General features: G+C 50.1%; 1 protein-coding gene across 1 annotated transcript in view; it reads right to left on the reverse strand.

Moving 5' to 3' along the window:
- Window positions 1-27540, reverse strand: part of si:dkey-228d14.5 (uncharacterized protein LOC796266 homolog) — a 44575-nt gene that overhangs the window by 10455 nt on the left and 6580 nt on the right. Inside the window, exons 2-3 of the mRNA XM_038783081.1 lie at window positions 12641-12688; window positions 10084-10155 (exon numbers count right to left, since the gene is read on the reverse strand). Of these exons, the coding sequence (XP_038639009.1) occupies window positions 10084-10155; window positions 12641-12688 (120 nt within the window). The remainder of the gene's footprint in view (window positions 1-10083; window positions 10156-12640; window positions 12689-27540) is intronic.

Genomic DNA, 27540 nt, shown 5'->3' on the forward strand with positions numbered 1-27540 from the left:
AAACAAGCTGGTGCACAGGGGCAGCAGGTAACCAGGAAGCCAATGGAATGATGGCCCTTATTTTGAGGGGGTTGGAGTATAAGAGTCGGGAAGCCTTGCTGCAGCTGGACAAGGTGCTGCAGAGACCACATCGGGAGCACTCTGAGCAGTTTTGGTCCTCTTTAATTAAGGAACGATATCGGCGGATCCTCAGCCTCGCCGGCAGCCCGACCACGCGTTTCCTGATTCAGTGCTGTAAATATCCATGACTCCAAGTGAAAGTTTCCCTTATTAGTCCAAGGAATGTCTGACCTCTGTAACCTGTGCTCTCGATCGTTTTCTGTATAATTTGTTATGAAGCACAGGACAGCTCAGAGTATTCAAGTGAATTTACCATATTAACCACGAGCTCTTGTAAGACGTGGAGCTACTCAAAGTCAATGGACTCTTGACCGGCTCTTCAAAGTTTCTGTTCCCGCCCATGGTGGGGAAATTTAGACGAGTTGTTCTGAGGTGACCGGTCGGACATTGTCGGTCCCGAGGCAGTTCTGACCCACAGCACTGTGACTACCAGCAGGAAGACTGACAACAGCAGGTTAAAGTCCAACATGTTTGTTTCAAATGCTAGCTTTCAGAGTGCAGCTCCTCCCTCAGGTGAAGGAGCAGTGCTCCGAAAGCTAGTGTTTGAAACAAACCTGTTGGACTTTAACCTGGTGTTGTAAGACTTCTTACTGTGCTCGCCCCAGTCCAACGCCGGCATCTCCACATCATGACTACCAGCAGGGGGGGAGGACACCAACCCTCACCAATCGAACCCTGCGCTGTTGGCATCAATCTGATCCATGCCAGCCGTCCAACTAGCCAACTGATACAAGTTGCTGTGGCAACGTACACTTTTATGTGTGTGTCGCAAATAGAAATGGCAGAGGCTCCAGGTTCTAACCATCACAGGGTTGATAGGAATCTCTCCCACACTTGGTGTACGTTGGAAGGATTTTGCAGGTCGACACACTCAAGCTGTTTTGGCCAGGTTACGGACGCACCTTCCTTGGTCGTCAAGTCCTGGGTGGGACTGGAACCCGGAGCATCTGGTCCAGAGGCAGAGATGCTAACCCACTGCGCCGCAAGCCCACCCCTTGGGTGACCAATAACGTTCATGGCAAACGTATATGTCACACAGCAAGGGTGGGATAATCCCACCGACACCGCACAGGTTTCCCGATGACGAGGGATGCAGTCAATGGGAAATCCCGCTGACAATGGCGGAACCAGGAAATACCACTGGGGGGGGGGGGGGGGGGGGTAAATCCCGGCCCAGGTGCTTTGTGCCCTGTGCCTGCGTTTGACAGAAACAAGCCCATTCAGTCCATTGCGCAAAGCATCCGTTCTGTGAAAAAGGTGCAAGAAGTCAGTGATGTACAAGTTAGCAGAATTAGAGGACACAGTTAGAGGAGAACACAGTTACAGGAGAATACAATTAGAGGAGAACACAGTTACAGGAAAACACAGATACAAGAGAACACAATTACAGAAGAACACAGTTCCGGGAGAACACAGTTACAGGAGAATACAGTTACAGGAGAACACAATTATGGGAGAACACAGTTACAGAAGAACACAATTACAGGAGAACACAGTTGAAGGAGAACACAGTTACGGGAGAGCACAATTACAGGAGAACACAGTTACAGGAGAACACAGTTACGGGAGAGCACAATTACAGGAGAACACAATTACAGAAGAGCACAGTTACAGGAGAACATAGTTACAAAAGAACACAATTACAGGAGAATACAATTACAGGAGAACACAGTTACAGGAGAACACAGTTATAAAAGAACACAATTACGGGAGAACACAGTTACAGGAGAACACAGTTACGGGAGAGCACAATTACAAAAGAACACAATTACGGGAGAACACAGTTACAGGAGAACATAGTTACAAAAGAACACAATTACAGGAGAATACAATTACAGGAGAGCACAGTTACAGGAGAACACGGTTACAAAAGAACACAATTACGGGAGAACACAGTTACAAAAGAACACAGTTGCAGGAGAACAGAGTTACAGAAGAACACAGTTGCAGGAGAACAGTTACAGAGGATAGTGCAATTACAAGAAAACTCAGTCATAGGAGAACACCGTTATGGAAGAGTGAGGTAGGTCATTAAAATCTCGGACCAATAGTTGTGATTTGAAGGAGGTTGTTGAAAATTGCAGTTGGATACAGGTAACTGGTTCCAGAGCACGTCAGAGAGCAATGAGATGGAAGCAATGATTGAAGGGTTGACGTGCATGAATCCTGAGCCAGACGGTGAAGGGCTGGGACTAATATAATTGGAGAATAATTTGTAATATCAGACATGGAGAATTATTGTGCCAATAATCTCACCCACAGCACGCCTTGTGAAAGCAGGCAGGAGCCGCTGCATCATTTTATTAAATTGTTTAAAACTCCAGCAATATCCCTCACGCAGGAATAACAAAGAAAGGAAACAAGAGTGGCCGAGAACATCGAGGTGTCCATGGATACAGCAAACAGCCGGTTACATTGTAACTTGGGATTTGTCTGCGTGAAGTTAAATCTGGTCTGGCATCACCCCCCAGGACATCACGTCCATGCACAGAGTACTGACACGCAACTGCTTCTGCGCTGCCAATGAATCAGCTGTGTGCAGTCACTGTCCTGAGGGAACACCAAAAGCAGAAACATCACCCTTAGTGGATGAGAGCCAATACAATTTACAATCGCACTGATGTCCAGCGGGCTGCGTCTTTGAAACACAGTGGCACGGTGGTTTGCACGGCTGCCTCACAGCGCCAGGGACCCGGCCTTGGGTCACTGTCTGTGCGGAGTCTGCGCGTTCTCCCCACAGCACCGGTTTCCCCCCTGTTGGAACCAACAATTCTACGGACACGTGCTTGTAGGATTAGAATAGCGGTTTTAATATACTCACAACAGAGCCAGCCTATTAGCCATTGAACTTTCGGTGAACTGGCCGGCTGACCGTGTGGCACTGATCTTTATACAGCAGCTTCCGGGGGAGGAGTCCTGGGCAGAGCCAAGGGAGAAGCCCCGTACAACTCGAGCATTCCCAGAGCTACTCCCCCTGGAGGACAGGTAGTGTAACTGCACTTACAATACAGACACATGTATATACAGATTATAATCCGGTGGGAATCACATTCGCCGCACCCCCACAGTCCAAAGATGTGCGGGTTAGGTGGGGTTACGGGGATAGGACGGTGGGGGGTGTGGGCCGAGGTAGGGGTGCTCTCTCAGAGGGTGCAGGCTTGATGGGCCAAGTGGCCTCCTTCTGCACTGTGGGGATTCTATGAAACAGGTCCAGTATTTAGACAGCCATTCATGTCTCGAGGTCAAACAGGGTGCTGGAGACGTCAAAACGGAGAAGGCTTGAACTCTGACTCGAAAAGGGCTCTGGCTCTGCTTGACTGGAATCGAACACTGGTAGGCCAAACAGTCATTCAACACCTTCAGAGGCAAGATGGCTGAAATACAGAGTGGGCACATTCACATGAGAGGGGGTCAGGCGACCATTCAAAGCTACTGCTCTTTGGATGACTAAAGATCAAGGGATTATAATGAGATAGAAGATGGAGGCTTACCACAACTGTGAAGTTACTAATGCAGGCGGAATATAGAGAGTACATAGAACAGTACAGCACAGAACAGGCCCTTCGGCCCTCAATGTTGTGCCGAGCCATGATCACCCTACTCAAACCCACGTATCCACACTATACCCGCAACCCAACAACCCCCCCTTAACCTTACTTTTTATTAGGACACTACGGGCAATTTAGCATGGCCAATCCACCTCACCCGCACATCTTTGGACTGTGGGAGGAAACCGGAGCACCCGGAGGAAACCCACGCACACAGGGGGAGGACGTGCAGACTCCACACAGACAGTGACCCAGCCGGGAATCGAACCTGGGACCCTGGAGCTGTGAAGCATTTATGCTAACCACCATGCTACCCTGCTGCCCCTAAAGTACAAAGATCTAAAATAGGGAATGAGGGACAAAGGAAGGCCACGAGGACAGATTAGTTCAAACAAAATTAAAGTCTTTTATAGATTCCAATTCTCTTCCCACCCCTTCGTGGTCGCACTAAGACAGACCTTTGTCCATTTCTATAGTGAGTAATTCCTGGAACAGGTCATTTGTCTGCAGCCAGGGGCCTGTAGCTTGAGGGGGCCCCATTGGTCAGCACTGCTGCCTCACAGCGTCAGGGTCCCGGGTTCAATTCCGGCCTCGGGTTTCTGCCCGTGTGGAGTTTGCACGTTCTCCCCATATCTGCGTGGGTTTCCTCCGGGTGCTCCGGTTTCCTCCCACAGTCCAAAGATGTGCAGGTTAGGTGGATTGGCCATGCTAAATTGCCCCTTAGTGTCCAAAGATGTGTAGGTAAGGTTAAGGGGATAGGGAGGGAGGGGGGGAGTGGGCGTGCGTAGGGTGCTCTTTCAGAGGGTCGGTGCAGACTTGATGGGCCGAATGGCCTCCTTCTGCACTGCAGGGATCACCTCTGATGCCCGCATCCTTCTTGGAGCCTCTCACTTCCCCGACTGCTACAAGGCAAGACCACCCCGTTAAGCTGACAACTTATTTACACAGGGGGGGGGGGGGGGGGGGGGGGGGGGGGCATGAGACCAAAAGGTGACCCCTAATTTGAGCTGTGGTTAGGGCAGCACGGTAGCATTGTGGATAGCGCAAATGCTTCACAGCTCCAGGGTCCCAGGTTTGATTCCCGGCTTGGGTCACTGTCTGTGCGGAGTCTGCACGTTCTCCCCGTGTGTGCGTGGGTTTCCTCCGGGTGCTCCGGTTTCCTCCCACAGTCCAATGATGTGCAGGTTAGGTGGATTGGCCAAGATAAATTGCCCTTAGTGTCCAAATTGCCCTTAGTGTTAGGTGGGGTTACTGGGTTATGGGGATAGGGTGGAGGTGTGGGCTTGGGTAGGGTGCTCTTTCCAAGAGCCGGTGCAGACTCGATGGGCTGAATGGCCTCCTTCTGCACTGTAAATTCTATGGAAAAAAAAAAATTGGCTGTTCAGCGGGCCCCCGGTCCATGACTCCTGCCCGCATCTGAGAAACATCCCTGGCATTTGGACTTTATCAGGGAGTCACAGCTCCTCGCTATCCCTTTGACCCCACCTACCTGGGGCAGCAGGGTAGCATGGTGGTTAGCATAAGTGCTTCACAGCTCCAGGGTCCCAGGTTCGATTCCCGGCTGGGTCACTGTCTGTGTGGAGTCTGCACGTCCTCCCCCTGTGTGCGTGGGTTTCCTCCGGGTGCTCCGGTTTCCTCCCACAGTCCAAAGATGTGCGGGTTAGGTGGATTGGCCATGCTAAATTGCCCGTAGTGTCCTAATAAAAAGTAAGGTTAAGGGGGGGGTTGTTGGGTTACGGGTATAGGGTGGATACGTGGGTTTGAGTAGGGTGATCATGGCTCGGCACAACATTGAGGGCCGAAGGGCCTGTTCTGTGCTGTACTGTTCTATGTTCTACCTGACTCCTAAACCTGCTACCCGAAGGGCTCGGAACATTGTTTTCCCCCTTTGGTCAGCACGGTAGCATTGTGGATAGTGCAATTGCTTCACAGCTCCAGGGTCCCAGGTTCAATTCCGGCTTGAGTCACTGTCTGTGTGGAGTCTGCACATCCTCCCCGTGTGTGCGTGGGTTTCCTCCGGGTCCTCCGGTTTCCTCCCACAGTCCAAAGATGTGCAGGGTTAGGTGGATTGGCCATGATAAATTGCCCTTAGTGTCCAAAATTGCCCTTAGTGTTGTGTGTGGTTACTGAGTTATGGGGATAGGGTGGAGGTGTTGACCTTGGGTAGGGTGCTCTTTCCAAGAGCCGGTGCGGACTCGATGGGCCGAATGGTCTCCTTCTGCACTGTAAATTCTATTTATCTTTATCTAACTGCGGTCGTTCATCGTTCAACTCCACCGTTGCAGCATTTAGGATGGCGGTAAATAAGCCAGGAGATCTGACAATTCCCATTCCACTTTTTATCCTGCTTACGTAGCGCAGAAACCCTTGCACCGCAGCAGTACTTAATGCGCTGAATTTCCCTTGTGCCCTGGAACCCACCGCATCTTGATAGCTCAGCAAGTGCCGCCACAGGTAAACCACCGCCATTTTAATCATTGACCCACACTATTTCAAAATAAAAAGGTTCCCACAAGACCACAGCCACTCCCACCCAGACTTGTGTTTATGACACATGAACAAACTATGTCAGCGTAACTCTGTTCCCATGAGCCCCACCTTGTTTATATGATCCTTCACTACTTTCCCTCTCTTTGTTCCTTTCACCGGCCATGGGCGTCGCTGGCAAGGCCCAGCATTTATTGCCCGTCCCTAATTTCCCTCGAGCCGCGTGGCTCCCTCCACATTCCTCAGGACAAATTAAGAATCAACCACGTAGCTGTGGGTCTGGAGTCACGTGTAGGGCAGACCGGGTATGGAGGGCAGCACGGCAGCATTGTGGTTAGCACAATCGCTTCACAGCGCCGGGGTCCCAGGTTCGATTCCGGCTTGGGTCGCTGTCTGTGCGGGGTCTGCACGTCCTCCCCGTGTGTGTGCGTGGGTTTCCTCCGGGTGCTCCGGTTTCCTCCCACAGTCCAAAGATGTGCGGGTTAGGCGGATTGGCCGTGATAAATTGCCCTTAGTGTCCAAAATTGCCTTTAGTGTTGGGTGGGGTTACTGGGTTATGGGGATAGGGTGGAGGTGCTGACCTTGGGTAGGGTGCTCTTTACAAGAGCCGGTGCAGACTCGATGGGCCGAATGGCCTCCTTCTGCACTGTAAATTCTATGATCTATGATTTCCTTCCCTAAAGGACATTAGTGAACCAGATGGTGTTTTAATGACAATTTTATGCCGACCATGACTAAAGCTAGCTTTTAATTTCAGAATCATTCATAAAATTGAAGCCCCTGTCCCCCAGGCCTGGGCCTATGGATTACAAGTTCTTGTGATATCGGCACTAATATTAGATTCAGCAACGTAATCCAGAACGGGCCTAACTCGGACTGGGAGGCATCATCCTCTTCGAGTCCTAAGGTGGGAAGTCTAACGGCTCAACTGCATTGCCAGTGATCTGCAGGGTTGACAAACTCACCGGTGTAAAAGCTCACGCGCAGTTCCAATGGAATATTCCCCCAGTGCTTTGTTAGGTAGACCCAGCATAAATATGCTTCCATCGCCTGTGAATCTCCACTAGTACAAGACAGTACACTTCCAAGGTATGATACAGTGACGTTCGGGGCGTGTGAAGGGTTAATGTGTACAGCCGCCCCCTCCGTGAGAGAGGCTGATTTGCCCTCGCCTCGGGCTGGGTTTTCAACCCTCACCAAGGCGCTGGTTCGGAGGTGGGCAGGTGATAATCCAGCCTCGCCGGTCTGTGTGCTGGTTCCTCAGCTCCTTCCTGCTTCCCGGACATTCTTGCGGAGATGGGATCGGGGCCCCGGTGTCAAAAGGCCTACTCTCCTGCACGCAGGGGGAGCCAATCAGGCTCATTAAGATCTCCTCACGGTACCCCAAGTGGGTTGGTGCGGAGCCTATCTCCAGGCCGGGTTAAAGGGGCAACCCAGTGAAAGTCCAAAATGAGCGACTTCTGCCCCTTGTGGGCGTGTTCAGAATCCAGAAACAGGGCAGCCTGTGTCTCCCCCACTGCCCCGACCCGCAATCCAACCCCTTGCCTGAATCTGGCTGGAATCAGCCAACTCAATGGAGGTTTGTGACCGAGGGGTGAGTCGTGTAGCCAATCAGTGATTCAACTTGTAGAGGTCACTCAGGGGGTCAAGGGGCGGAATTTTAATTCCCCCACGAATGGCGGGGAGTTAAATTCGAAAGCCTTGCTTATTGAATAGGCATATGGACGATAAGGGAATAGTGTAGAGGGACTTTAGAGGGGTTTCACAGGACGGTGCAACATCGTGGGCCGAAGGGCCTGTACTGCGCTGTAATGTTCTATGTTCTATGCTCGCTGTGAACACACTTCCCTCCAGTGCTGGTTTGGGGTTGGCCTGGGGCTATAGATATTCGAGTTTTAATAGTGGCTAACCTCCCTCTCCCTCAGATGCTAACTGACCTGCTGCCTGTTGCCAGAACTCCCAATTGTGACCAAGCGGGCCGACATCGAACCACATCGGAATCACGACCCGGAAACAGACCATTCAGCCCACCCAGTCTGTGCTGGTGTTTGTCCACCACACGAGCAGTAGAACATAGAACAGTACAGCACAGAACAGGCCCTTCGGCTCTCAATGTTGTGCCGAGCAATGATCACCCTACTCAAACCCATGTATCCACCCTATACCCGTAACCCAACAACCCCCCCCCCCCTTACTTTTAGGACACTACGGGCAATTTAGCATGGCCAATCCACCTAACCCGCACATCTTTGGACTGTGGGAGGAAACCGGAGCACCCGGAGGAAACCCACGCACACACGGGGAGGACGTGCAGACTCCGCACAGACAGTGACCCAAGCCAGAATCGAACCTGGGACCCTGGAGCTGTGAAGCATTTATGCTAACCACCATGCTACCGTGCTGCCCCAGAACTAACCCAAATCCCCCCATACCCTGTTCCCAGGTCACTTTTAATTCTCTGCTCCGACCATTATCAAACAATTCAAACCGTGAAGAGGGGCCCAGAATTGACGTTTTGGGTGCGCATCAAGGACGTCGGGTAGCAGAGTCCATTGCCTGTGACCAAATGGTCAGGTCTGAGGCCCCCAAGGTAATGGCTGCCTCAGGATAAACCAATCCGAAACAGGCATCGCATACGCACGTGCCAGTGCCTAAAGCGTGCTTCAACTTCCAGGAAAGAATGTTGTTATTTGTCCTTACCCAGTTAAGGCCGAAAATGTGGGCACAGTCTCTTGCCCGACATGTTGGGGCCTTAGTAGTCTGATTAGCGCCTGATAAATGGGTGCTTGAGAGGACCAATTTCCAGAACATGGACTTGTTATGGGCCAAGGTTTAGAGAACCCCAAAGTGTATCATGGAGTTCACCTGACCCACAACATTTACTAGATTGTGGCAAGGGGAACACGCGGCCCACTCTACAGGTGTGGTACAGCAGAAATCGAGAAAGTATTTTTTAAAGCAAAACAATGTTTATTCTATGAACTCAAGTTAACCTTTTTAAAACATACAGTGAACATCTTAGCATCCATCAATTCAAATACAACCCCCAAAGAATACAACACTAAGTAATCCTTAATAACTTCCCAAACAACATCCAGAAGACAAAAGAAACACCTTTAACAGAAACACATTAGGTTTACATTCACTACGGAGAACATTTATAATTCTGAATTCACCAAATGATCAAGAGATAGTCTTTTGATGGCAGAGAGAACAGCAGTACACCTGCTCTGTCTGGCTTCAGCTCCAACACAGAAAACCAAACTAAAGCACACCCTGCAGCAAACAGCCTAAAGCGAAAGTAAAAAGCTGACAGACAGCCCAGCTCCACCCACTCTCTGACATCACTGCAGTAGTAAACACCCATTTCTTAAAGGTACTCTCACTACAGATATTTATATACACACCCATTTATAAATACCCATTTTTTTTAAACAAACAATTTTAATGAGGTATTTTTTGGCATTGTAAACAGTTACAGATAACAGAGATATGCAAACATCAACAGACAACCAATACTTCAATCAAACCATACTGCACATACCTGCTCCTCTCCCATAGACACTACCCGCCTATTTATCCCTCATAAACACCCATTTCGTAAAGGTACTCTCACAACACATGACAGACTCTTCAATCACTCAATAACTCTGACAATGAGTTCTGAAGAGTAACAACCATCAATGTATTCCTGCTCTCAATCCTAAGCCCGGTATATATTTGATCTTTATTGCCTCATTCTCGATGCTTGGATCTCTGGAAGAAAGTCTGAATCTACTCAGTTGTGTCGCATTCCTTCCAAATTTTAAACGCCCCGATCAAATCATCCCTCAACCTCCCCAGCTGTGGTGCAGCCGTTGTGAGAGCATTGTCTTGGTGTCTACACCAAACGCCACGGGACTAAAGCCTTACAGGAGCCACCGCTTACCTTACAAAGGGCATGTTTCGAATAGCACAACATCTCACTGAGGCACCAGCGGAACAGGAGCGATTGTACACCCTGTGGGGGAGAGAGAGAGACAAGCCATCGACAGTTGAGGAAGTTTCAGAACAACCGCTCTCTTTTCTCAAGAAGGGGTGCGCAAATTTAGTAAATTCAGGTTTAAAACAGCTCAGCTCTACCCGGGAGTGATGAACGTTCAGTCCTGGCACCAGGAACTAAAGCGAATCACTCGCCCAATCCACTCCCCTTCAATCTCATCTTACTGCCCAGGGAGATCAGGAGCAGGATTTGGCACTCCAGCTCCTCGGGCCTGTTCCTCCAATTGGTTAGGCCATGGCTGGCCGCTACGCCTCGGCTGGGATTCTGTGCTGAGGGTCCGCCTCACTTACCGCTGCTAGCCAGGGCGGAGAATGTGGCCCCTCAGTCGCAGGCGCCATCCCGGGTTCACGGGAAAAAAAAAAGGACAAGTCTTCCACGCCGTCGGGAACTCGGCCCATCGGGGGGGGGGGCGGAGCATCGGGGGAGGGCCTCAGGTGACGTCCTGAGGACATCCATATGGCGTGTGCCGTTTTCGAGGGGCCGGAGCATCGAGCACCGATTTCGGCGCAAACAGGGATTCTCCAGCCGATCGCCGATTTCATTGTCAGCGACCGGAGAACCCCGCCCCCTGTTTCTGATCATAACCGTTGATATCCTTGCTTACTTTACAAAGGCGTACCTCAGTCCTGAATGTTTCAATATTCCCATTGACTCCAGCCTTCAGAGAGTTTGGGTTCCAGGCTCCTTCAATACAGTGTGAGAGGAGGTGTTTCCGGATTTTCCTCATGGACGGCCTACCTCCACTTTTAAAGTCATGGAGAGGGTAGTTTTACCGGAGAGGATAGTTTCTCCACCTCTACCGTAATCAATTCAAACACATTGATCGGATCACCCTCCAATCCCTATCCTCAAGGGAATTACAAACCAAATTTAGGCGACCCGACCTAACAATTTAAATCCTTGCTGCATCCCTCCTCAAAACTGTGGTGAAATGGCCAACGGTCTGAATCTTGGGCCCAATACAGAATTGGACATTTTAAACTAAAGCCACAGTCAGAGCCACAGACGAGCCTGATGGGAAGTCAAACAGCCAAAGTTCCAATATACTGGTCAGAGACAGACAGCCAGGGGCCAGTCTGAGTTTGTCCTGTAAACGGGAGATCAGAAGATAATTGGCCCCTTTCAAATGGATCGATTGTTGCGAATTGCCCAGAGGACACCAGACTTTCTGGCACCTAACGTTCCCGCCATTACCTTATATGGGATAAGGTCATGAGCAGACAATGCACCTGAAGATGGACACCTGGGGAGGGGTTCCTGGGCTTGGGTTCCTGGTGTCCGGCAGAGTTGCAATCGGCAACTCCATTGGGTGTTGCGACCCCCCCCCCCCCCCCCCCCCCGCCCAGCGACCTCATTGGCTGCGGGCCGGAGAAACATCTGGAAGGTTGCGAAGAGGGGGGATAAGAGGAAGACACCCAGGGACGCTCCCCAGCGAAGATTCGATGCCGAGGCAGTGGCGAAGACTCGACGACGGATCAGAGAGTGGACGGAAGAGGCGCGCGGGGCCACCTTCGCAGACGAGGGCACTGATTCGCCTGAGTCTCAGAGGATTGGACCCTCAGCTTGATCCAGTTCATCGGCACGGGTAGTATTGGAATCTTGGGCAGATAATATTGGGGATAATTTGTGGGATAACAGTTTTATCGCGCTTGTGAATTAATTTGGGTTGAATCGTGTGAACCTGTGTTTGACCTTTGTTCATCCCACCAAGGCCACCTGTGTAAAACATTATAATAAACTAGTCTGATCATTTACAGGCAACAAAACCAACAGATGGGATCCTCCTCAAGTCCCGTCCATGGTGGGACCCGATGTGAGCAAAAAACGGGAAATCTGGCCTCCCAACCAAAACTCCGTTCCCTCTCAGCCGGAGCAGACAATCCCAACCCCGAGCGAGGACGGAAGGTTTTGGCCAACATATCCTCCCGAAGGAGTGGAACTGGCCACTGAAGGCCGTGCTCCAGATAAAGTCCGGACAAGGCTCCGTCCAACTGAAGAAGAAAGTCCTTCCTTGTATATCCCTACGCCCCTGCCCCTGCCCCGCCCCTCTCCCACCCCCGGGAGTACACTGGCACACCAAAATCCAACTCATTCAGGGAAATATCCAGGTCCTGCCCAAAGTCAACGGACCTTTAGCGGGTCCATCAGATTTTCAGTCCCACCCGTGACAATTGCCACCAGCGAGGCCTGAAAATCTAGACTGTTGTGTCTTTTGTGTTGTGCAGTAACTGCAGTGACAGGGGCTCAGGGCTCTATGGTGCGTCAATATCCGATGCCAGCTTTATCCCAAGAACCGGTTTCACCCACAGGGCAAAAAAGGGCATCAGACAGATGTGAAGGGGTCACGCCCCTCTACCATTAGAAGCGACGGCAGTCATGGTGGGTGGCTGCGGTTATTTTGAGCTCCATTCACTCTGCCTTCATTTAAAAGATGTCAACGTACCAATTGTATAATGGGCAGACGTGACCATTCGCCAGGGCAAGGCCATACCTGTTGGCAGAAAGAGAAATATGTAAGCACACACTCGACAGCAAGTAATCTGCCCAAACGCTTCAGATAATTTAACACAGAACCACGTTTGACATTCATCGTCTATCCAATCTCTGCAGCATTAGTATCCCTCCCAATCGCCACTCTCACCCCACTTACCATTCCCCCCACCGATTGAAAAATAACCTGAACATTATTGCCAGCTGAGCAGACACATTTTTTTCTTCATTCACTGGTTCCCAGTTCACGTTTGAACAAATTCCCTTCACCTTGAGTTTGTTGCCTTGGGTGATTTGGTGGGTTAGTAAATCTGGACGCTGGATTTTTTTGGTCACCATTACAGGATAAAGTTTCCGTTTCGCTATCCTCTCCCACTGCTCTCCCTCCACCCCCTCAGATTTCCCCTCTGGGATTCCCAATCTCGCTGCCAGCCTCAAGTGTGGGTCAAAAGGGGAGGCAGGGGGGTGTGGAGTTATTGTCACTGGACTGGTAATCCAGTGACTCTGGGGAGCCAGGTTCAAATCCCCACCACGGCAGATGGTGAAATTTGAATTCAATAAGAACCTGGGGCGAAATTCTCCAACCCCCAGCAGGGTCGGAGAGTCGCCTGGGGCCGGCGAAAATCCCGCCCCCGCCGTGGCAGAGATTCTCCGCCACCCGGGAAGTGGCGGTGGCGGGAATCTCGCCACTCCGATCGGAGAGGCCCCTGCGGTGATTCTCCGGCCCGGATGGGCCGAAGTCCCGCTGCTGGGAGGCCTCTCCCGCCGCCGAGGTTTGAACCACCTCTGTAACGGCGGGATCAGTGGCGCGAGTGGGCCCCGGGGTCCTGGGGGGGAGGGGGGCGGGGGGGGCGATCGAACCCCGGGGGGTGCCCCCACGGTGGCCTGGCCCACGATCGGGGCCCCCCCGCTCAGACCGGGCCAGTGCCCTGGGTGCACTATTTTCCTCCGTGGCCGCCACGGCCCCCGCCATGGCGGAAGCGGAAGAGAACCCCACATCGCGCATGCGCCGGCAGCGACGTTGTCTGAAAACAGCGTGCGGGATTCCCCAGGCCACCCAGAGGTGTGATTCTCGGGGACGGGAGGAGGCGCGCCCCTAGCTGGCGGCGGGATTGTCTGCTCCCGCCATGAAGCCACCCCACTCCGCCGGGAATCCCGCAGGCAGGGATGCGCTGCCGGTGGGACGAGAATCCCGCCGCCAGTGAGCATCCCGGCCTGTATCGCCGACCATGCAGCACTCCCTCAACACCCCAGTTGAGTGTCAGCCTTTATGTGCGTACGTCCTGTATCTTCTTCCAGTTTGCATCTGGCCCCTTGCTCAGCTGGTCTCATTTAACGTAAAGTATTTTTGAAGTTAGCTTTTCACTCTTGGTAACTTTGTTGGAACCATCTCTAAGGTGATTCCTCAGAAGCCTCCTGTCTGGGCCCGAACGTTTGAGCCTTTCCCATAACTCGGATCCCCGTCGTCACATATTAGCCTCTCCTCTCACTAACTTTGCCACGAGCTTATTGGACACTGAACAGAGACTCGAGGGGCTGAATGGCCGCCTCCTCTTTCTATATTCCTATTTAATAGCTCACAAAGTGGTCTGTCTGTCAACAGCAGCATGGTGAAACAGTGCCACGCACCGAGGCAGTCCAAGTGGAGCCGAGCAATTCACAGTCAGGGAGGCAGCTGATTTGCTTCACCAGGTTTTAGTTTAACACATCATCAGGAGCCACTGCATCAACCACACTGAGCTGATGACACATTCTCCCCTCCCTGTCTCCATAAACACTGCCTACCCTCGACCTGCCACAGTTAAACTCATTATTCCTCTCCTTCCTGCCTCCACCCTCTTGCTTTACTCTGTTGCTGGCAACTTCAGATTAATCTCTGCAATTCTCTTCGTAAACACTCTCTGCCTCCTTCTCTTCCATTAACACTCCTTTCCCACCCCACCTCTTTTCGCCTCCTAATGTCTCCTCTGCAATTTACAGCCCATTTTTCCCCCATGCCTGTCAACGGTGCTGGGTTGTACTCTGTGCGAAAACACAATGAAACACCAGGGTTGGGTTTGCGCAGGAATATTGGGTCCCTCTGGACTGCATTTTGCCGTGGCTGCCACCAGTCCTGTGACGAAGGAGAACCCCTTTCGGCCGCCCAATAGAAACTTCCTCTTATGCACCACTGGCAAGTTATCTTAGTTACTGCGTGTCATCGGAACCCTCCCCAATATTTATGAAATTAAAGTTTGCATTCAAAGTGCTGCTTCAAGTCGCAGATGTCTGCTCATCTCTGGAGACGAAGGGCAGCACGGTGGCCTAGTGGTTAGCACAACCGCCTCACGGCGCTGAGGTCCCAGGTTCGATCCCGGCTCTGGGTCACTGTCCGTGTGGAGTTTGCACATTCTCCCCGTGTCTGCGTGGGTTTCGCCCCCACAACCCAAAAATGTGCAGAGTAGGTGGATTGGACACGCTAAATTGCCCCTTAATTGGAAAAAATAATTGGGTAATCTAAATTTTAAAAATTTTTTAAAAATAAATAAACACTTCTGCTTCTTCTTCAGCAATGTATGCAGGGATGTCAGTAAGGCGGCCAGGTTGGGGATAAATTTGGCAGAGTCCGTGCCCCTTTTATGGCTTTTACTTTGTCCTCTACAGGGAACAGGCCGTCTTTATCAACATGGTAACTGAGGTGTGTCACCTCTCCCGCCTGAAACACGCATTGTTCCCCATGGTTCCCGGTTAAGGGATGGCATGTTGACAAATGGCAAATAACGTCTGTGCCACCAAGTACCAGGCAATGACCATCTGAAACAAGAGATGTGGTAGGCAGTGGCCTGGTGGTACTATCACTGGACTAATAACCCAGAGACCCAGGATAATGCTCTGGGGGTCCGGGTTCAAATCCCCTCATGGTAGGTGGTGGAATTTGACTTGAATAAAAGTCTGGAATTAAAAGTTTAATGATTACCTGGTTCACTAATATTCTTTACCCGGCCTGTCCTACATGTGACTCTTAAATGCCCCTCAACGATGAATGAATTGGAAAAAAGAGAATCGAGCCTTCTCCCCTTGACATTCAACGGCATTGCTGAATCCCCGACTATCAACATCCTGGGGGTTCAAATATTTAAAATAGTGCAGCAATGTGTTGTCAAACAAAACAGAAACTGGGAGCTCAAGCGAGTGGAAAACCACATTTTGGAACCATCCAATCATCTCCTGGCTGGAGGGAGTGTCAATCTTTTAATTTATTCTACCCCCGGGCCGGGTAGCCACCCCTCCCACTATTTTTATTTCCTGTTCCATCTCTCACTAATCTCCCAACTTTATTTCTCTCTTTCTTTCTCTTCCTCCCTCCTTTTCTGTCCTTCATCTCTGTTGCGTTCTCCCCTCTCATCTGCGTCAGACTCTCAACTCGTTCATCGTCTCTCTTGTTTTCTCTCTCTCCCTTTTCTGCTGTATTTTCTCTACCTCTCTCCCTGATTGTAGACTCACTGGATTTATTTTATATTATTCAGATGGCGCAGGGGTTAGCACCGCTGCCTCACTGCGCCAAGGACGCGGGTTCGATTCCGACCTCGGGTGACACTGTCAGTGCGGAATCTGCACGTCCTCCCCGTGTGTGCGTGGGTTTCCTCCGGCTTCTCCGGTTTCCTCCCACAGTCCAAAGATGTGCAGGTTAGGTGGATTGGACATGATAAATTGCCCTTAGTGTCCAAAATTGCCCTTTGTGTTGGGTGGGGTTACTGGGTTGTGGGTAAGGTGGACTGGCCGTGATATAAATTGCCTCTTAATGCCCAGTGATGCGCAGGTTGGGTTATGGTATTACGGGGATGGGGCGGGGTTAGTAAATGGGCAGAGTGCACATTCAAAGGATCGGTGATGGGCCAAATGGCCTCCTTCTGCATTGTAGTGATTCTATGATTCCATGACAAATCGGAATTCCGTGTGCTGTTTCCCAGCAAAATTGCTCTGTTTATTCCAGGCCATACTTCCATGAACCCACCCACTATGGTAGCATGATGGTCTCGCCCTTGTCAATCACATAACCCCGTTCTCCTCCTTATCCAAAGGGTCATCGGGTTTTACAGTACAGAAAGAGGCCCTTCGGCCCACCTCACTGGCACAGGCTCAATAATGGCCGGAAAAGCACTGGCAAGTCGGAATCAGTTTTGTCACATTTTACCATGGGACGTGGCAGAAGGAATACTTGTGGATGGGAGGAGCTGAGACAAAAATCTGCCCTCTGATGTTTTCTGCTGTAGACAATTAATTAAAACTCTTAAATGGCAATAAATACACGTCATAAGGTGACTAATATAAATAGCAAGAAAAGAACATAAAACAGTACAGCACAGAACAGGCCCTTCGGCCCTCGATGTTGTGCCGAGCCATGATCACCCTACTCAAACCCACGTATCCACCCTATACCCGTAACCCAACAACCCCCCCCTTAACCTTACTTTTTAGGACACCGGGCAATTTAGCATGGCCAATCCACCTAACCCGCACATCTTTGGACTGTGGGAGGAAACCGGAGCACCCGGAGGAAACACACGCACACACGGGGGGGACGTGCAGACTCCGCACAGACAGTGACCCAGCCAGGAATCGAACCTGGGACCCTGGAGCTGTGAAGCATTTATGCTAACCACCATGTTACCGTGCTGCCCAAATGCAGCCCTCTGTCAGACAGATTGATTGAGCAGTTTAGGCCGATCCTCTCAAGAGTTTAGAAGAATGAGGGGAGATCAAATTGAGGTATACAAGATGATAAAAGGTATGGATAAAGTAGATATAGAGCCGATGATTCCTTTTGTGGGACATTCCAGATCGAGAGGCCACAGTCTTCGGAAACGACATAGCAAATTTTAAACGGAGTTGAGGAGAAACTACTTACTTCTCCCAAAGTGGTTGTGACTCTGTGGACGTCACTACCCCGGAGTCCAGTGGATGATGGGTCAGTGAGTAAATTTAAGGACGGCACGGTAGCACACTGGTTAATACTGTTGCTTCACAACTCCAGGGGCCCAGGTTCGATTCCTGGTTTGGGTCACTGTGTGGAGTTTGCACTTTCTCCCCGTGTCTGGGTGGGTTTCCTCCGGATGCTCCGGTTTCCTCCCACAGTCCAAAGATGTGCAGGTTAGGTGCATTGGCCGTGATAAATTGCCCTTAGTGTCCAAAAAGGTTAGGAGGGGTTACTGGGTTACGGGGATAGGGTGGAGGTGTCATCTTAAGTAGGGTGCTCTTTCCAAGGGCTGGTGCAGACCCGATGGGCTGAACGGCCCCCTTCTGCACTGTAAATTTCATGATAGCGTTAGACAGATTTTTAATTGGTAATGGGTTAAAGGGTGAACAGGCAAGACGGTGGAGTTAAGGTCAGGATAAGATCAGCCATGATAGAATGGCAGAGTAGATGGGCCAAATGGCCTAATTCCGCTCCTATATCTTGTGAACGGGCAGCACGGTAGCATAGTGGTTAGCACAATTGCTTCGCAGCTCCAGGGTCCCAGGTTCGATTCCAGCTTGGGTCACTGAAGATGCGGAGTCTGCACATCCTCCCAGTGTGTGCGTGGGTTTCCTCCGGGTGCTCCGGTTTCTTCCCACAGTCCAAAGATGTGCAGGTTAGGTGGATTGGCCATGATAAATTGCCCTTAGTGTCCAAAATTGCCCTTAGTGTTGGGTGGGGATACTGGGTTATGGGGATAGGTTCGAGGTGTTGACCTTGAGTAGGATGCTCGTTCCAGGAGCGGGTGCAGATTCGATGGGCCGAATGGCCTCCTTCTGCACTGTAAATTCTATGTAACTTATGAGGCTCCAGGGCAATCCTGGGGAGGGGGTTGGGGGGAAGTGCTGGCGACCACAGCTCAGGTTTTACAGTGTTAATCGAGACACACAGGGCTGGAGTCTCCGATTTTGAGGCTATGTCCGGAGCATGTATCTATTCTTACGACCAAAAAGTCGGTGGCGCCCCCGCATCGATGTTTCGCCCGGTGGGGGGGAGGGGGGGGGGGGGTAGCAGCCGCAGCACGTAAAGCCTGGCTTGACCTGTAGATACGGATGGAGAATTGCCGGGTCCGTGGACGCGCATGCGCACGGTGGTGACCTCGTCCGCAGCCGCCTTGCGAGGTCCCCGGAAACTGTGAGCGCACGCTCCCCACGCCGTCGGGAAGTTGGCCCATCCGGGGCAGAGCATCGGGGGGGGGGGCCTTCAACGGCGTGCAGCGTACTCAGCAATGACGCCGTTGGTGAGGGGGTGAAGCATCCGAAAAACGGCACCACCCCCGATTTCGGCGTAAAAACGGATTCTCCGGCAAATCGGCGAACGTGATTTCAGCGTCGGCAATGGGGGAATCCCGCCCACACTCTGCACCTTTCTCACCCTGGGCCTTTGCAGGTCTCACTCGGATGGAGACCGAGGAATCTGTCACCTGACGCCGTGAAGCAGCAGTGCTAACCACTATGCCACCGGGCCACCCGGTTTTCTTTCTAAAACTGCGTCAGAGCTCACACCGCTGTCAATATTTACACCGCGTTACTCACTGCGTTTGTGCCGAGACGTCCACCATTGGGGCCACTTTCCAGATCCCAGCAACAATGCCTCTGATAGGCCAAAGGGATTGAACCAACAATGGATTCTCTGACTTAATCATGCGCGTCCCTGCCGTGGCTCAATGGGCAAGAGCCTTGCTCTTGACTCTTGAAGGTTGTGGGTTCAAGTCCCACTCCAGGAGCGAGGGCTGGTCATTTAAGCTGATGTGCCGATTTTGCCGTAAAATCGGATTCTCCGGCCAATCGCCAAATGCCATTTCGGCGTCGGCAATGGGGGAATCCCGCCCACAGTCTGCATCTTTCTCACCCCGGGCTTTTGCAGGTCTCACTCAGAAGAAGACCGAGGACAAACAGGACAAAAATTCAGCGGGACGAATTGGACCGCTTGCTGTGAGCACGTCCTTATCCGGCAGATAAAAGGGGCCAGTGTCTTCGCAACATGAGAAATGAACCTTCTGACTCAGACCTTGCTCAGCAAAGTCATTCGGATTAGAGAATGGCTCCAGAAACAAAACATCAGGCAGCCAGAAGGTTTACAGCCACGGAAAGGGGCCACTCAGCCCATCGGCTCTGCGTTGGGTGTAATGAAGGAAAGCAGGGGGAGGGGAATGGAGAAACGATTGGCACCGCCAACCTTTTCCCCCTCCCTCTGCCAGAGATATTCAAACAAAACAAAGTGGTTACCTCTGAAAGGGGCAGACCCCATGGACTGTCAGGTTCGTTTTTTATAAAAATGGTCTAGTTTCCCAGTGGAGGAAGTCCACTTCAACGCCACCACATCACCCCACGCCCAAGGTTTTATTTTAATTTTTAAAAAATTTACAGTGCCCAATTGTTTTTTCTCAATTACGGAACAATTTAGCGTGGCCAATCCACCTACCCTGCACATCTTTGGATTGTGGGGTGAAACCCACGCAGACACGGGGGGAATGTGCAAACTCCACACGGACAGTGACCCGGGGCCAGGATCGAACCCGGGTCCGCGGCTCCGTGAGGCAGCAGTGCTAACCACTACGCCACCGGGCCACCCGGTTTTCTTTTTAAAACTGAGTCAAAGCTCACACCGCTATCAATATTTACACCGCGTTACTCACTGTGTTTGTGTCTACACGTCCACCATTGGGGCCACTTTCCAGATCCCAGCAACAATGCCTCTGACTGAGTGCACAGTGGCTAGCACTGCTGCCTCACAGCACCAGGGACCCGGTTCAATTCCAGCCTTGTGTGGCGTTTGCACTTTCTCCCCGTGTCTGCGTGGGTTTCCTCCGGGTGCTCCGGTTTCCTCCCACAGTCCAAAGATGTGCAGGTTAGGTGGATTGGCCGTGATCAATGTGCAGGGTTAAGGGGACCAGGGCGGGGGGTGGGCCTAGGTAGCGTGCTCTTTCGGCGGGTCCGTGCAGACTTGATAGGCCGAATGGCCTTCTTTTGCACTGTGGCCATTCTACGATTCCTCTATGATAAGGGCTCAGGTGGAAATGCAAGGAGGAATGAGCAATAGAAACAGGGGAAGGACTGCAAGGCCACAGTTTTAAACGCGAGAATGTAAAAACATTTACTTCCAGCCTTGAGACTAGTAACCCTGACTTTTAGGGTTGCGAACCCACCAGGATTGGCCTGGAGACTCCAGGAATTGACGATGGAACTCCAGGACCCCGCTGTGTGCAGTGCTGGAGAAAGGTGATCAGAACATTAAAAAAGATTGGTCTTTCTGTCTTTTTATCGGACAATAATAATAATCTTTATTGTCACAAGTAGGCTTACATTAACACTGCAAGAAGTTACTGTGAAAAGCCCCTAGTCGCCACACTCCGGCGCCTGTTCGGGTACACTGAGGAAGAATTCAGAATGTCCAATTCACCTAACAAGCACGTCAATCGGGACCTGTGGGAGGAACCGGAGCACCCGGAGGAAACGCACGCAGACACGGGGAGAACATAAGAACATAAGAACTAGGAGCAGGAGTAGGCCATCTGGCCCCTCGAGCCTGCTCCGCCATTCAATTAGATCATGGCTGATCTTTTGTGGACTCAGCTCCACTTTCCGGCCCGAACACCATAACCCTTAATCCCTTTATTCTTCAAAAAACTATCTGTCTTTACCTTAAAAACATGTAATGAAGGAGCCTCAACTGCTTCACTGGGCAAGGAATTCCATAGATTCACAACCCTTTGGGTGAAGAAGTTCCTCCTAAACTCAGTCCTAAATCTACTTCCCCTTATTTTGAGGCTATGCCCCCTAGTTCTGCTTTCACCCGCCAGTGGAAACAACCTGCCCGCATCTATCCTATCTATTCCCTTCATAATTTTATATGTTTCTATAAGATCCCCCCTCATCCTTCTAAATTCCAACGAGTACAGTCCCAGTCTACTCAACCTCTCCTCATAATCCAACCCCTTCAGCTCTGGGATTAACCTAGTGAATCTCCTCTGCACACCCTCCAGCGCCAGTACGTCCTTTCTCAAGTAAGGAGACCAAAACTGAACACAATACTCCAGGTGTGGCCGCACTAACACCTTATACAATTGCAACATAACCTCCCTAGTCTTAAACTCCATCCCTCTAGCAATGAAGGACAAAATTCCATTTGCCTTCTTAATCACCTGTTGCACTTGTAAACCAACCTTCTGTGACTCATGCACTAGCACACCCAAGTCTCTCTGAACAGCGGCATGCTTTAATATTTTATCGTTTAAATAATAATCCCGTTTGCTGTTATTCCTACCAAAATGGATAACCTCACATTTGTCAACATTGTATTCCATCTGCCAGACCCGAGCCCATTCACTTAACCTATCCAAATCCCTCTGCAGACTTCCAGTATCCTCTGCACTTTTCGCTTTACCACTCATCTTAGTGTCATCTGCAAACTTGGACACATTGCCCTTGGTCCCCAACTCCAAATCATCAATGTAAATTGTGAACAATTGTGGGCCCAACACGGATCCCTGAGGGACACCACTAGCTACTGATTGCCAACCAGAGAAACACCCATTTATCCCAACTCTTTCTTTCTATTAATTAACCAATCCTCTATCCATGCTACTACTTTACCCTTAATGCCATGCATCTTTATCTTATGCAGCAACCTTTTGTGTGGCACCTTGTCAAAGGCTTTCTGGAAATCCAGATATACCACATCCATCGGCTCCCCGTTATCTACTGCACTGGTAATGTCCTCAAAAAATTCCACTAAATTAGTTAGGCATGACCTGCCTTTTACGAACCCATGCTACGTCTGCCCAATGGGACAATTTCTATCCAGATGCCTCGCAATTTCTTCCTTGATGATAGATTCCAGCATCTTCCCTATTACCGAAGTTAAACTCACTGGCCTATAATTTCCTGCTTTCTGCCTACCTCCTTTTTTAAACAGTGGCGTCACGTTTGCTAATTTCCAATCCACCGGGACCACCCCAGAGTCTAGTGAATTTCGGTAAATTATCACTAGTGCATCTGCAATTTCCCTAGCCATCTCTTTTAGCACTCTGGGATGCATTCCATCAGGGCCAGGAGACTTGTCTACCTTTAGCCCCATTAGCTTGCCCATCACTCCCTCCTTAGTGATAACAATCCTCTCAAGGTCCTCACCTGTCATAGCCTCATTTCTATTAGTCGCTGGCATGTTATTTGTGTCTTCCACTGTGAAGACCGACCCAAAAAACCTGTTCAGTTCCTCAGCCATTTCCTCATTTCCCATTATTAAAACTCCCTTCTCATCCTCTAAAGGACCAATATTTACCTTAGCCACTCTTTTTTGTCTTATATATTTGTAAAAACTTTTACTGTCTGTTTTTATATTCTGAGCAAGTTTACTCTCATACTCTATCTTACTCTTCTTTATAGCTTTTTTAGTAGCTTTCTATTGCCCCCTAAAGATTTCCCAGTCCTCTAATCTCCCAGCAATTTTTGCCACTTTATATGCTTTTTCCTTCAATTTGATACTCTCCCTTATTTCCTTAGATATCCACGGTCGATTTTCCCTCTTTCTTCCGTCCTTCCTTTTTGTTGGTATAAACCTTTGCTGAGCACTGTGAAAAATCGCTTGGAAGGTTCTCCACTGTTCCTCAACTGTTCCACCATAAAGTCTTAGCTCCCAGTCTACCTTAGCTAGTTCTTCTCTCATCCCCTTGTAATCTCCTTTGTTTAAACACAAAACACTAGTATTTGATTTTACTTTCTCACCCTCCATCTGTATTTTAAATTCCACCATATTGTGATCGCTCCTTCCAAGAGGATCCCTAACTATGAGATCATGAATCAATCCTGTCTCATTACACAGGACAAGATCTAGGACCGCTTGTTCCCTCGTAGGTTCCATTACATACTGTAATGTGAATGTGAAGACTCCACACAGACAGTGACCCAGCGGGGAATCGAACCTGTGACCCTGGAGCTGTGAAGCCATAGTGCTAACCACTGTGCTACCGTGCTACGTTCTCTCTACCGATATAAATATTATAAATATTGAAAATGGTGGGGGGGGTGATTAAAAGACTGTTTGGGCTGATAAAGGTCACCCATCATCCAATTGGTTAATGAGTCACTTTGATTTCCAATTGGGCGTAGGAAGGCCGTGCGTCACAAGGGTGGATGTGTTGGCCGACTAATGGCTGGGGCGTGGAGGCAAGTCATGGGGTGAAGCCTCCAGGTGTACAGATAATCGCGGTTGGCAACCCCTACTTCCGGATGGAAATGTTTCTCTACTTTAACTGAAAGCAGGGAACGTGATGAGTGAAACCGGGTGAGTGTGTTACTCGGGGAACACACGTGACTGGAACGAGGTCGCGAATGCCTTCCTGGAGCCAGTTCCCAGCATCACTTCTTGATGCAAATCGGTGTTCGATAGTGGAATTGAGGAAATATTTTAATTCCACAGCTGCTGGAATGTCAAGATTCAGGTTCTGTCGGGGCTGTTTATCGACGCTGTGCAGAATGGCCTGTTGCCCTCAGCCTTGACAGGTCCACCAACATTCCACAACCCTTTGAGGGAGAGGGAGAAATAGTTGCCGGTCATTTATTATGTATTGAGGCCGAGCATTACACTATTTCGCATACAGAGGTGGAAGCCATTTGGCCCATTGTGCCAGAAGGAGCTATCCAATGAGTCCCATTCGCCTCCTGCTCTTTCTCCACAGCCCTGTTAATCATTCCCCCCTTAAGGTTCGCTCAATGTCCTTTCTGAAAGTCAATACTGAATCTGCTTCCACCACCCTTTCAGGCTGGGCACTCCAGATCACATCTGTGCCGACACACGAACATATGTCCATGCGGGTCAGGAGCAGGAGGAGGCCACTCGGCCCCTCAAGCCTGGCCCTCCCATTCAATAAGACCACGGCCGATCTGATTGTAACCACAACCCCCACTCCCGATAACCTTCCTCTTCAGAATCTCTCCTACTCTGCCTTAAAAATAATCAAAGATTCTGCTTCCTCTGCCTTTTGAGGAAGAGAGTTCCAGAGAGCCACGGCCCCTCTGAGAGAAAATAATTCTCCTCACAGAAAATGCTGGAAAATCTCAGCAGGGGGCAACACGGTAGCATTGTGGCTAGCACAATCGCTTCACAGCTCCAGGGTCCCAGGTTCGATTGTGGCTTGGGTCACTGTCTGTGCGGAGTCTGCACATCCTCCCCGTGTGTGCGTGGGTTTCCTCCGGGTGCTCCGGTTTCCTCCCACAGTCCAAAGATGTGCAGGTTAGGTGGATTGACCAATGAAAAATTGCCCTTAGTGTCCAAAATTGCCCTTAGTGTTGGCTGGGGTTACTGGGTTATGGGGTTACTGGGTTATGGGGATAGGGTGGAGTTGTTGACCTTGGGTAGGGTGCTCTTTCCAAGAGCCGGTGCATACTCGATGGGCTGAATGGCCTCCTTCTGCACTGTAAATTCTATGAAATCTGTGGGGAGAGAAAAGAGCTAACGTTTCGAGTCCAATGACTCTTTGTCAAAGCTAAAATTCTCATCTCTCTATTGAAAACAAGGGTGGCGCTGAGTCCAGTGGTAGCGATTTTCGGAGTGTCAGAAGACCTGGGAATCCAGGAGGAGAAAGAGGCAGATGTTCTGGCCTTTGCTTCCCTGGTAGCCCGGAGACGGATACTATTAGCTTGGAGGGACTCAAAGCCCCCGAAGTCGGAGACCTGGCGAACCGACATAGCGAGCTTTCTCGGCCTGGAGAAGATTAAGTTCGAGTTGAGAGGGTCAGTGTTAGGGTTCGCCCGGAGGTGGCAACCGTTCGTCGACTTATTCGCGGAGAATTAATCGTCAGCAGGGGGGTGGGGAGGTTAGGGTAGAATAGGGGGTCAATTAGGCGGGTCTTGGGATGGGAGTCGGTGATTGCACTACGTTTACTATTCTTTGTACCTTGTTTTTATACTGTTGCTATTTGTAATGCCAAATATTCCTCATTAAAATTGTTTATTAAAAAAAAAAATTCTCATCTCTCTCTAAAACTGAGCGACCCCTTATTTTTCAATAGTGACCCCCTAGTTCTAGATTCTCCCTCAAGAGGAAACATCCTCTCCACATCCCCCCTGTCAATACCCCCTCAGGGTCTTAAAGGTTTCGATCAAGTCACCTCTTACTCTTCGAAACGCCAGTGGATACAACTTTCCAACCTTTCCTCACAAAACAACCCAGCCATTCCAGGTATTAGTCCGGTAAACCTTCTCTGAACTGCTTCCAACACATTTACATCCTTCCTTAAATAAGGTGACCAGTGCCGTACACAGGACTCCAGATTGGTCTCACCAATGCTCTGTACAACTGAGGTATAACCTCCCAACCTTTGGAATCAATTCCCCTCGCTAGGGCGGCAGGGTAGGGCAGTGGTTAGCACTGCTACCTCACGGTGCCGAGGACCCGGGTTCTACCCCGGGTCACTGTCCATGTGGAGTTTGCACATTCTGGTTTTACCCCCACAACCCGAAGATGTGCAGGGTAGGTGGATTGGCCACGCTAAATTGCCCCTTTATTGGGGGGGGGGGGGGGGGGGGGGAATTGGGTACTCTAAATTTAAGAAAATCAATTCCCCTCACAATAAAAAGTAAGATTCTATTAGCTTTCCAAAGTTCTTGCTGTACCCACATACCAGCCTTTTGTGATTCATAAGAACATAAGAACTAGGAGCAGGAGTAGGCCATCTGGCCCCTCGAGCCTGCTCCACCATTCAATGAGATCATGGCTGATCTTTTGTGGACTCAGCTCCACTTTCCGGCCCGAAAACCATAACCCTTAATCCCTTTATTCTTCAAAAAACTATCTATCTTTACCTTAAAAACATTTAATGAAGGAGCCTCTACTGCTTCACTGGGCAAGGAATTCCATAGATTCACAACCCTTTGGGTGAAAAAGTTCCTCCTAAACTCAGTCCTAATTCATGCACTAGGGCACCCAGATCCCTCTGCACCTCAGAGCTTTGCAATCTCATTTGGATAACATGCTTCTTTTTTATCCTTCCTGTCAAAAATTGCCGTTGAAAAGGCATCTTGGCAAATAAACAGACAGGATGGGTATAGAGGGATAGGGCACAACAAAGTGCTGAGGGTTTTGGCAAAAGTTGGTATCATGACCGGTACAGTCTTGGAGGGCCGAAGGGCCTGTTCCTGTGCTGTATTGTTCTTTGATGTGGAGATGCCGGCGTTGGACTGGGGTGAGCACAGTAAGAAGTCTTACAGCACCAGGTTAAAGTCCAACAGGTTTGTTTCAAACACTAGCTTTCGGAGCACTGCTCCTTCCTCAGGTGAAGGAGCAGCGCTCCGAAAGCTAGTATTTGAAACAAACATGTTGGACTTTAACCTGGTGTTGTAAGACTTCTTACTGTATTGTTCTTTGTTCAAATTGGACAGTTCCCCACTTTCCCGCATTATGCTCCATATACTAGAATACAGCTCCATTTACCCGCCTTTGGTTGTTGTAGGTACAAGCTGAATTTTTCAAAGTTTGCGTCTTACGTTTATCAGTTTGTTTTACCCCATCCTAACAACTCACTGCGTGAAACAAAATTCTCATCTCTCCTCATGACGCCTTTGCCGATCGCCTCAAAATTGTGTCCGGTGGGTCTCACAAGGTTTGGAACCGCGTTAGAATTATCGTTCTGTTCGATAACCCGTGGCTCTGAATGCTAAAGCTGGTCCAGCAGTGTCAATTTTGTTTTCCATCCTCTTGTGGAATAAATGTTCCCTGTCCTATTGTCCTCGTGACATTGCCTGCCATGACAACCAATGGGCAATGAAGTGGCAAATGAAATACAATGTGGAAAAGTGTGAGGTTTTGCACTTTGGAAAGAGGAATTTAGGCATAGACTATTTTCGAAATGGGAAAAT

The sequence above is a fragment of the Scyliorhinus canicula genome, chromosome 22, assembly GCF_902713615.1.
Source record: "Scyliorhinus canicula chromosome 22, sScyCan1.1, whole genome shotgun sequence".
NCBI classification, from domain to species: domain Eukaryota; kingdom Metazoa; phylum Chordata; class Chondrichthyes; order Carcharhiniformes; family Scyliorhinidae; genus Scyliorhinus; species Scyliorhinus canicula.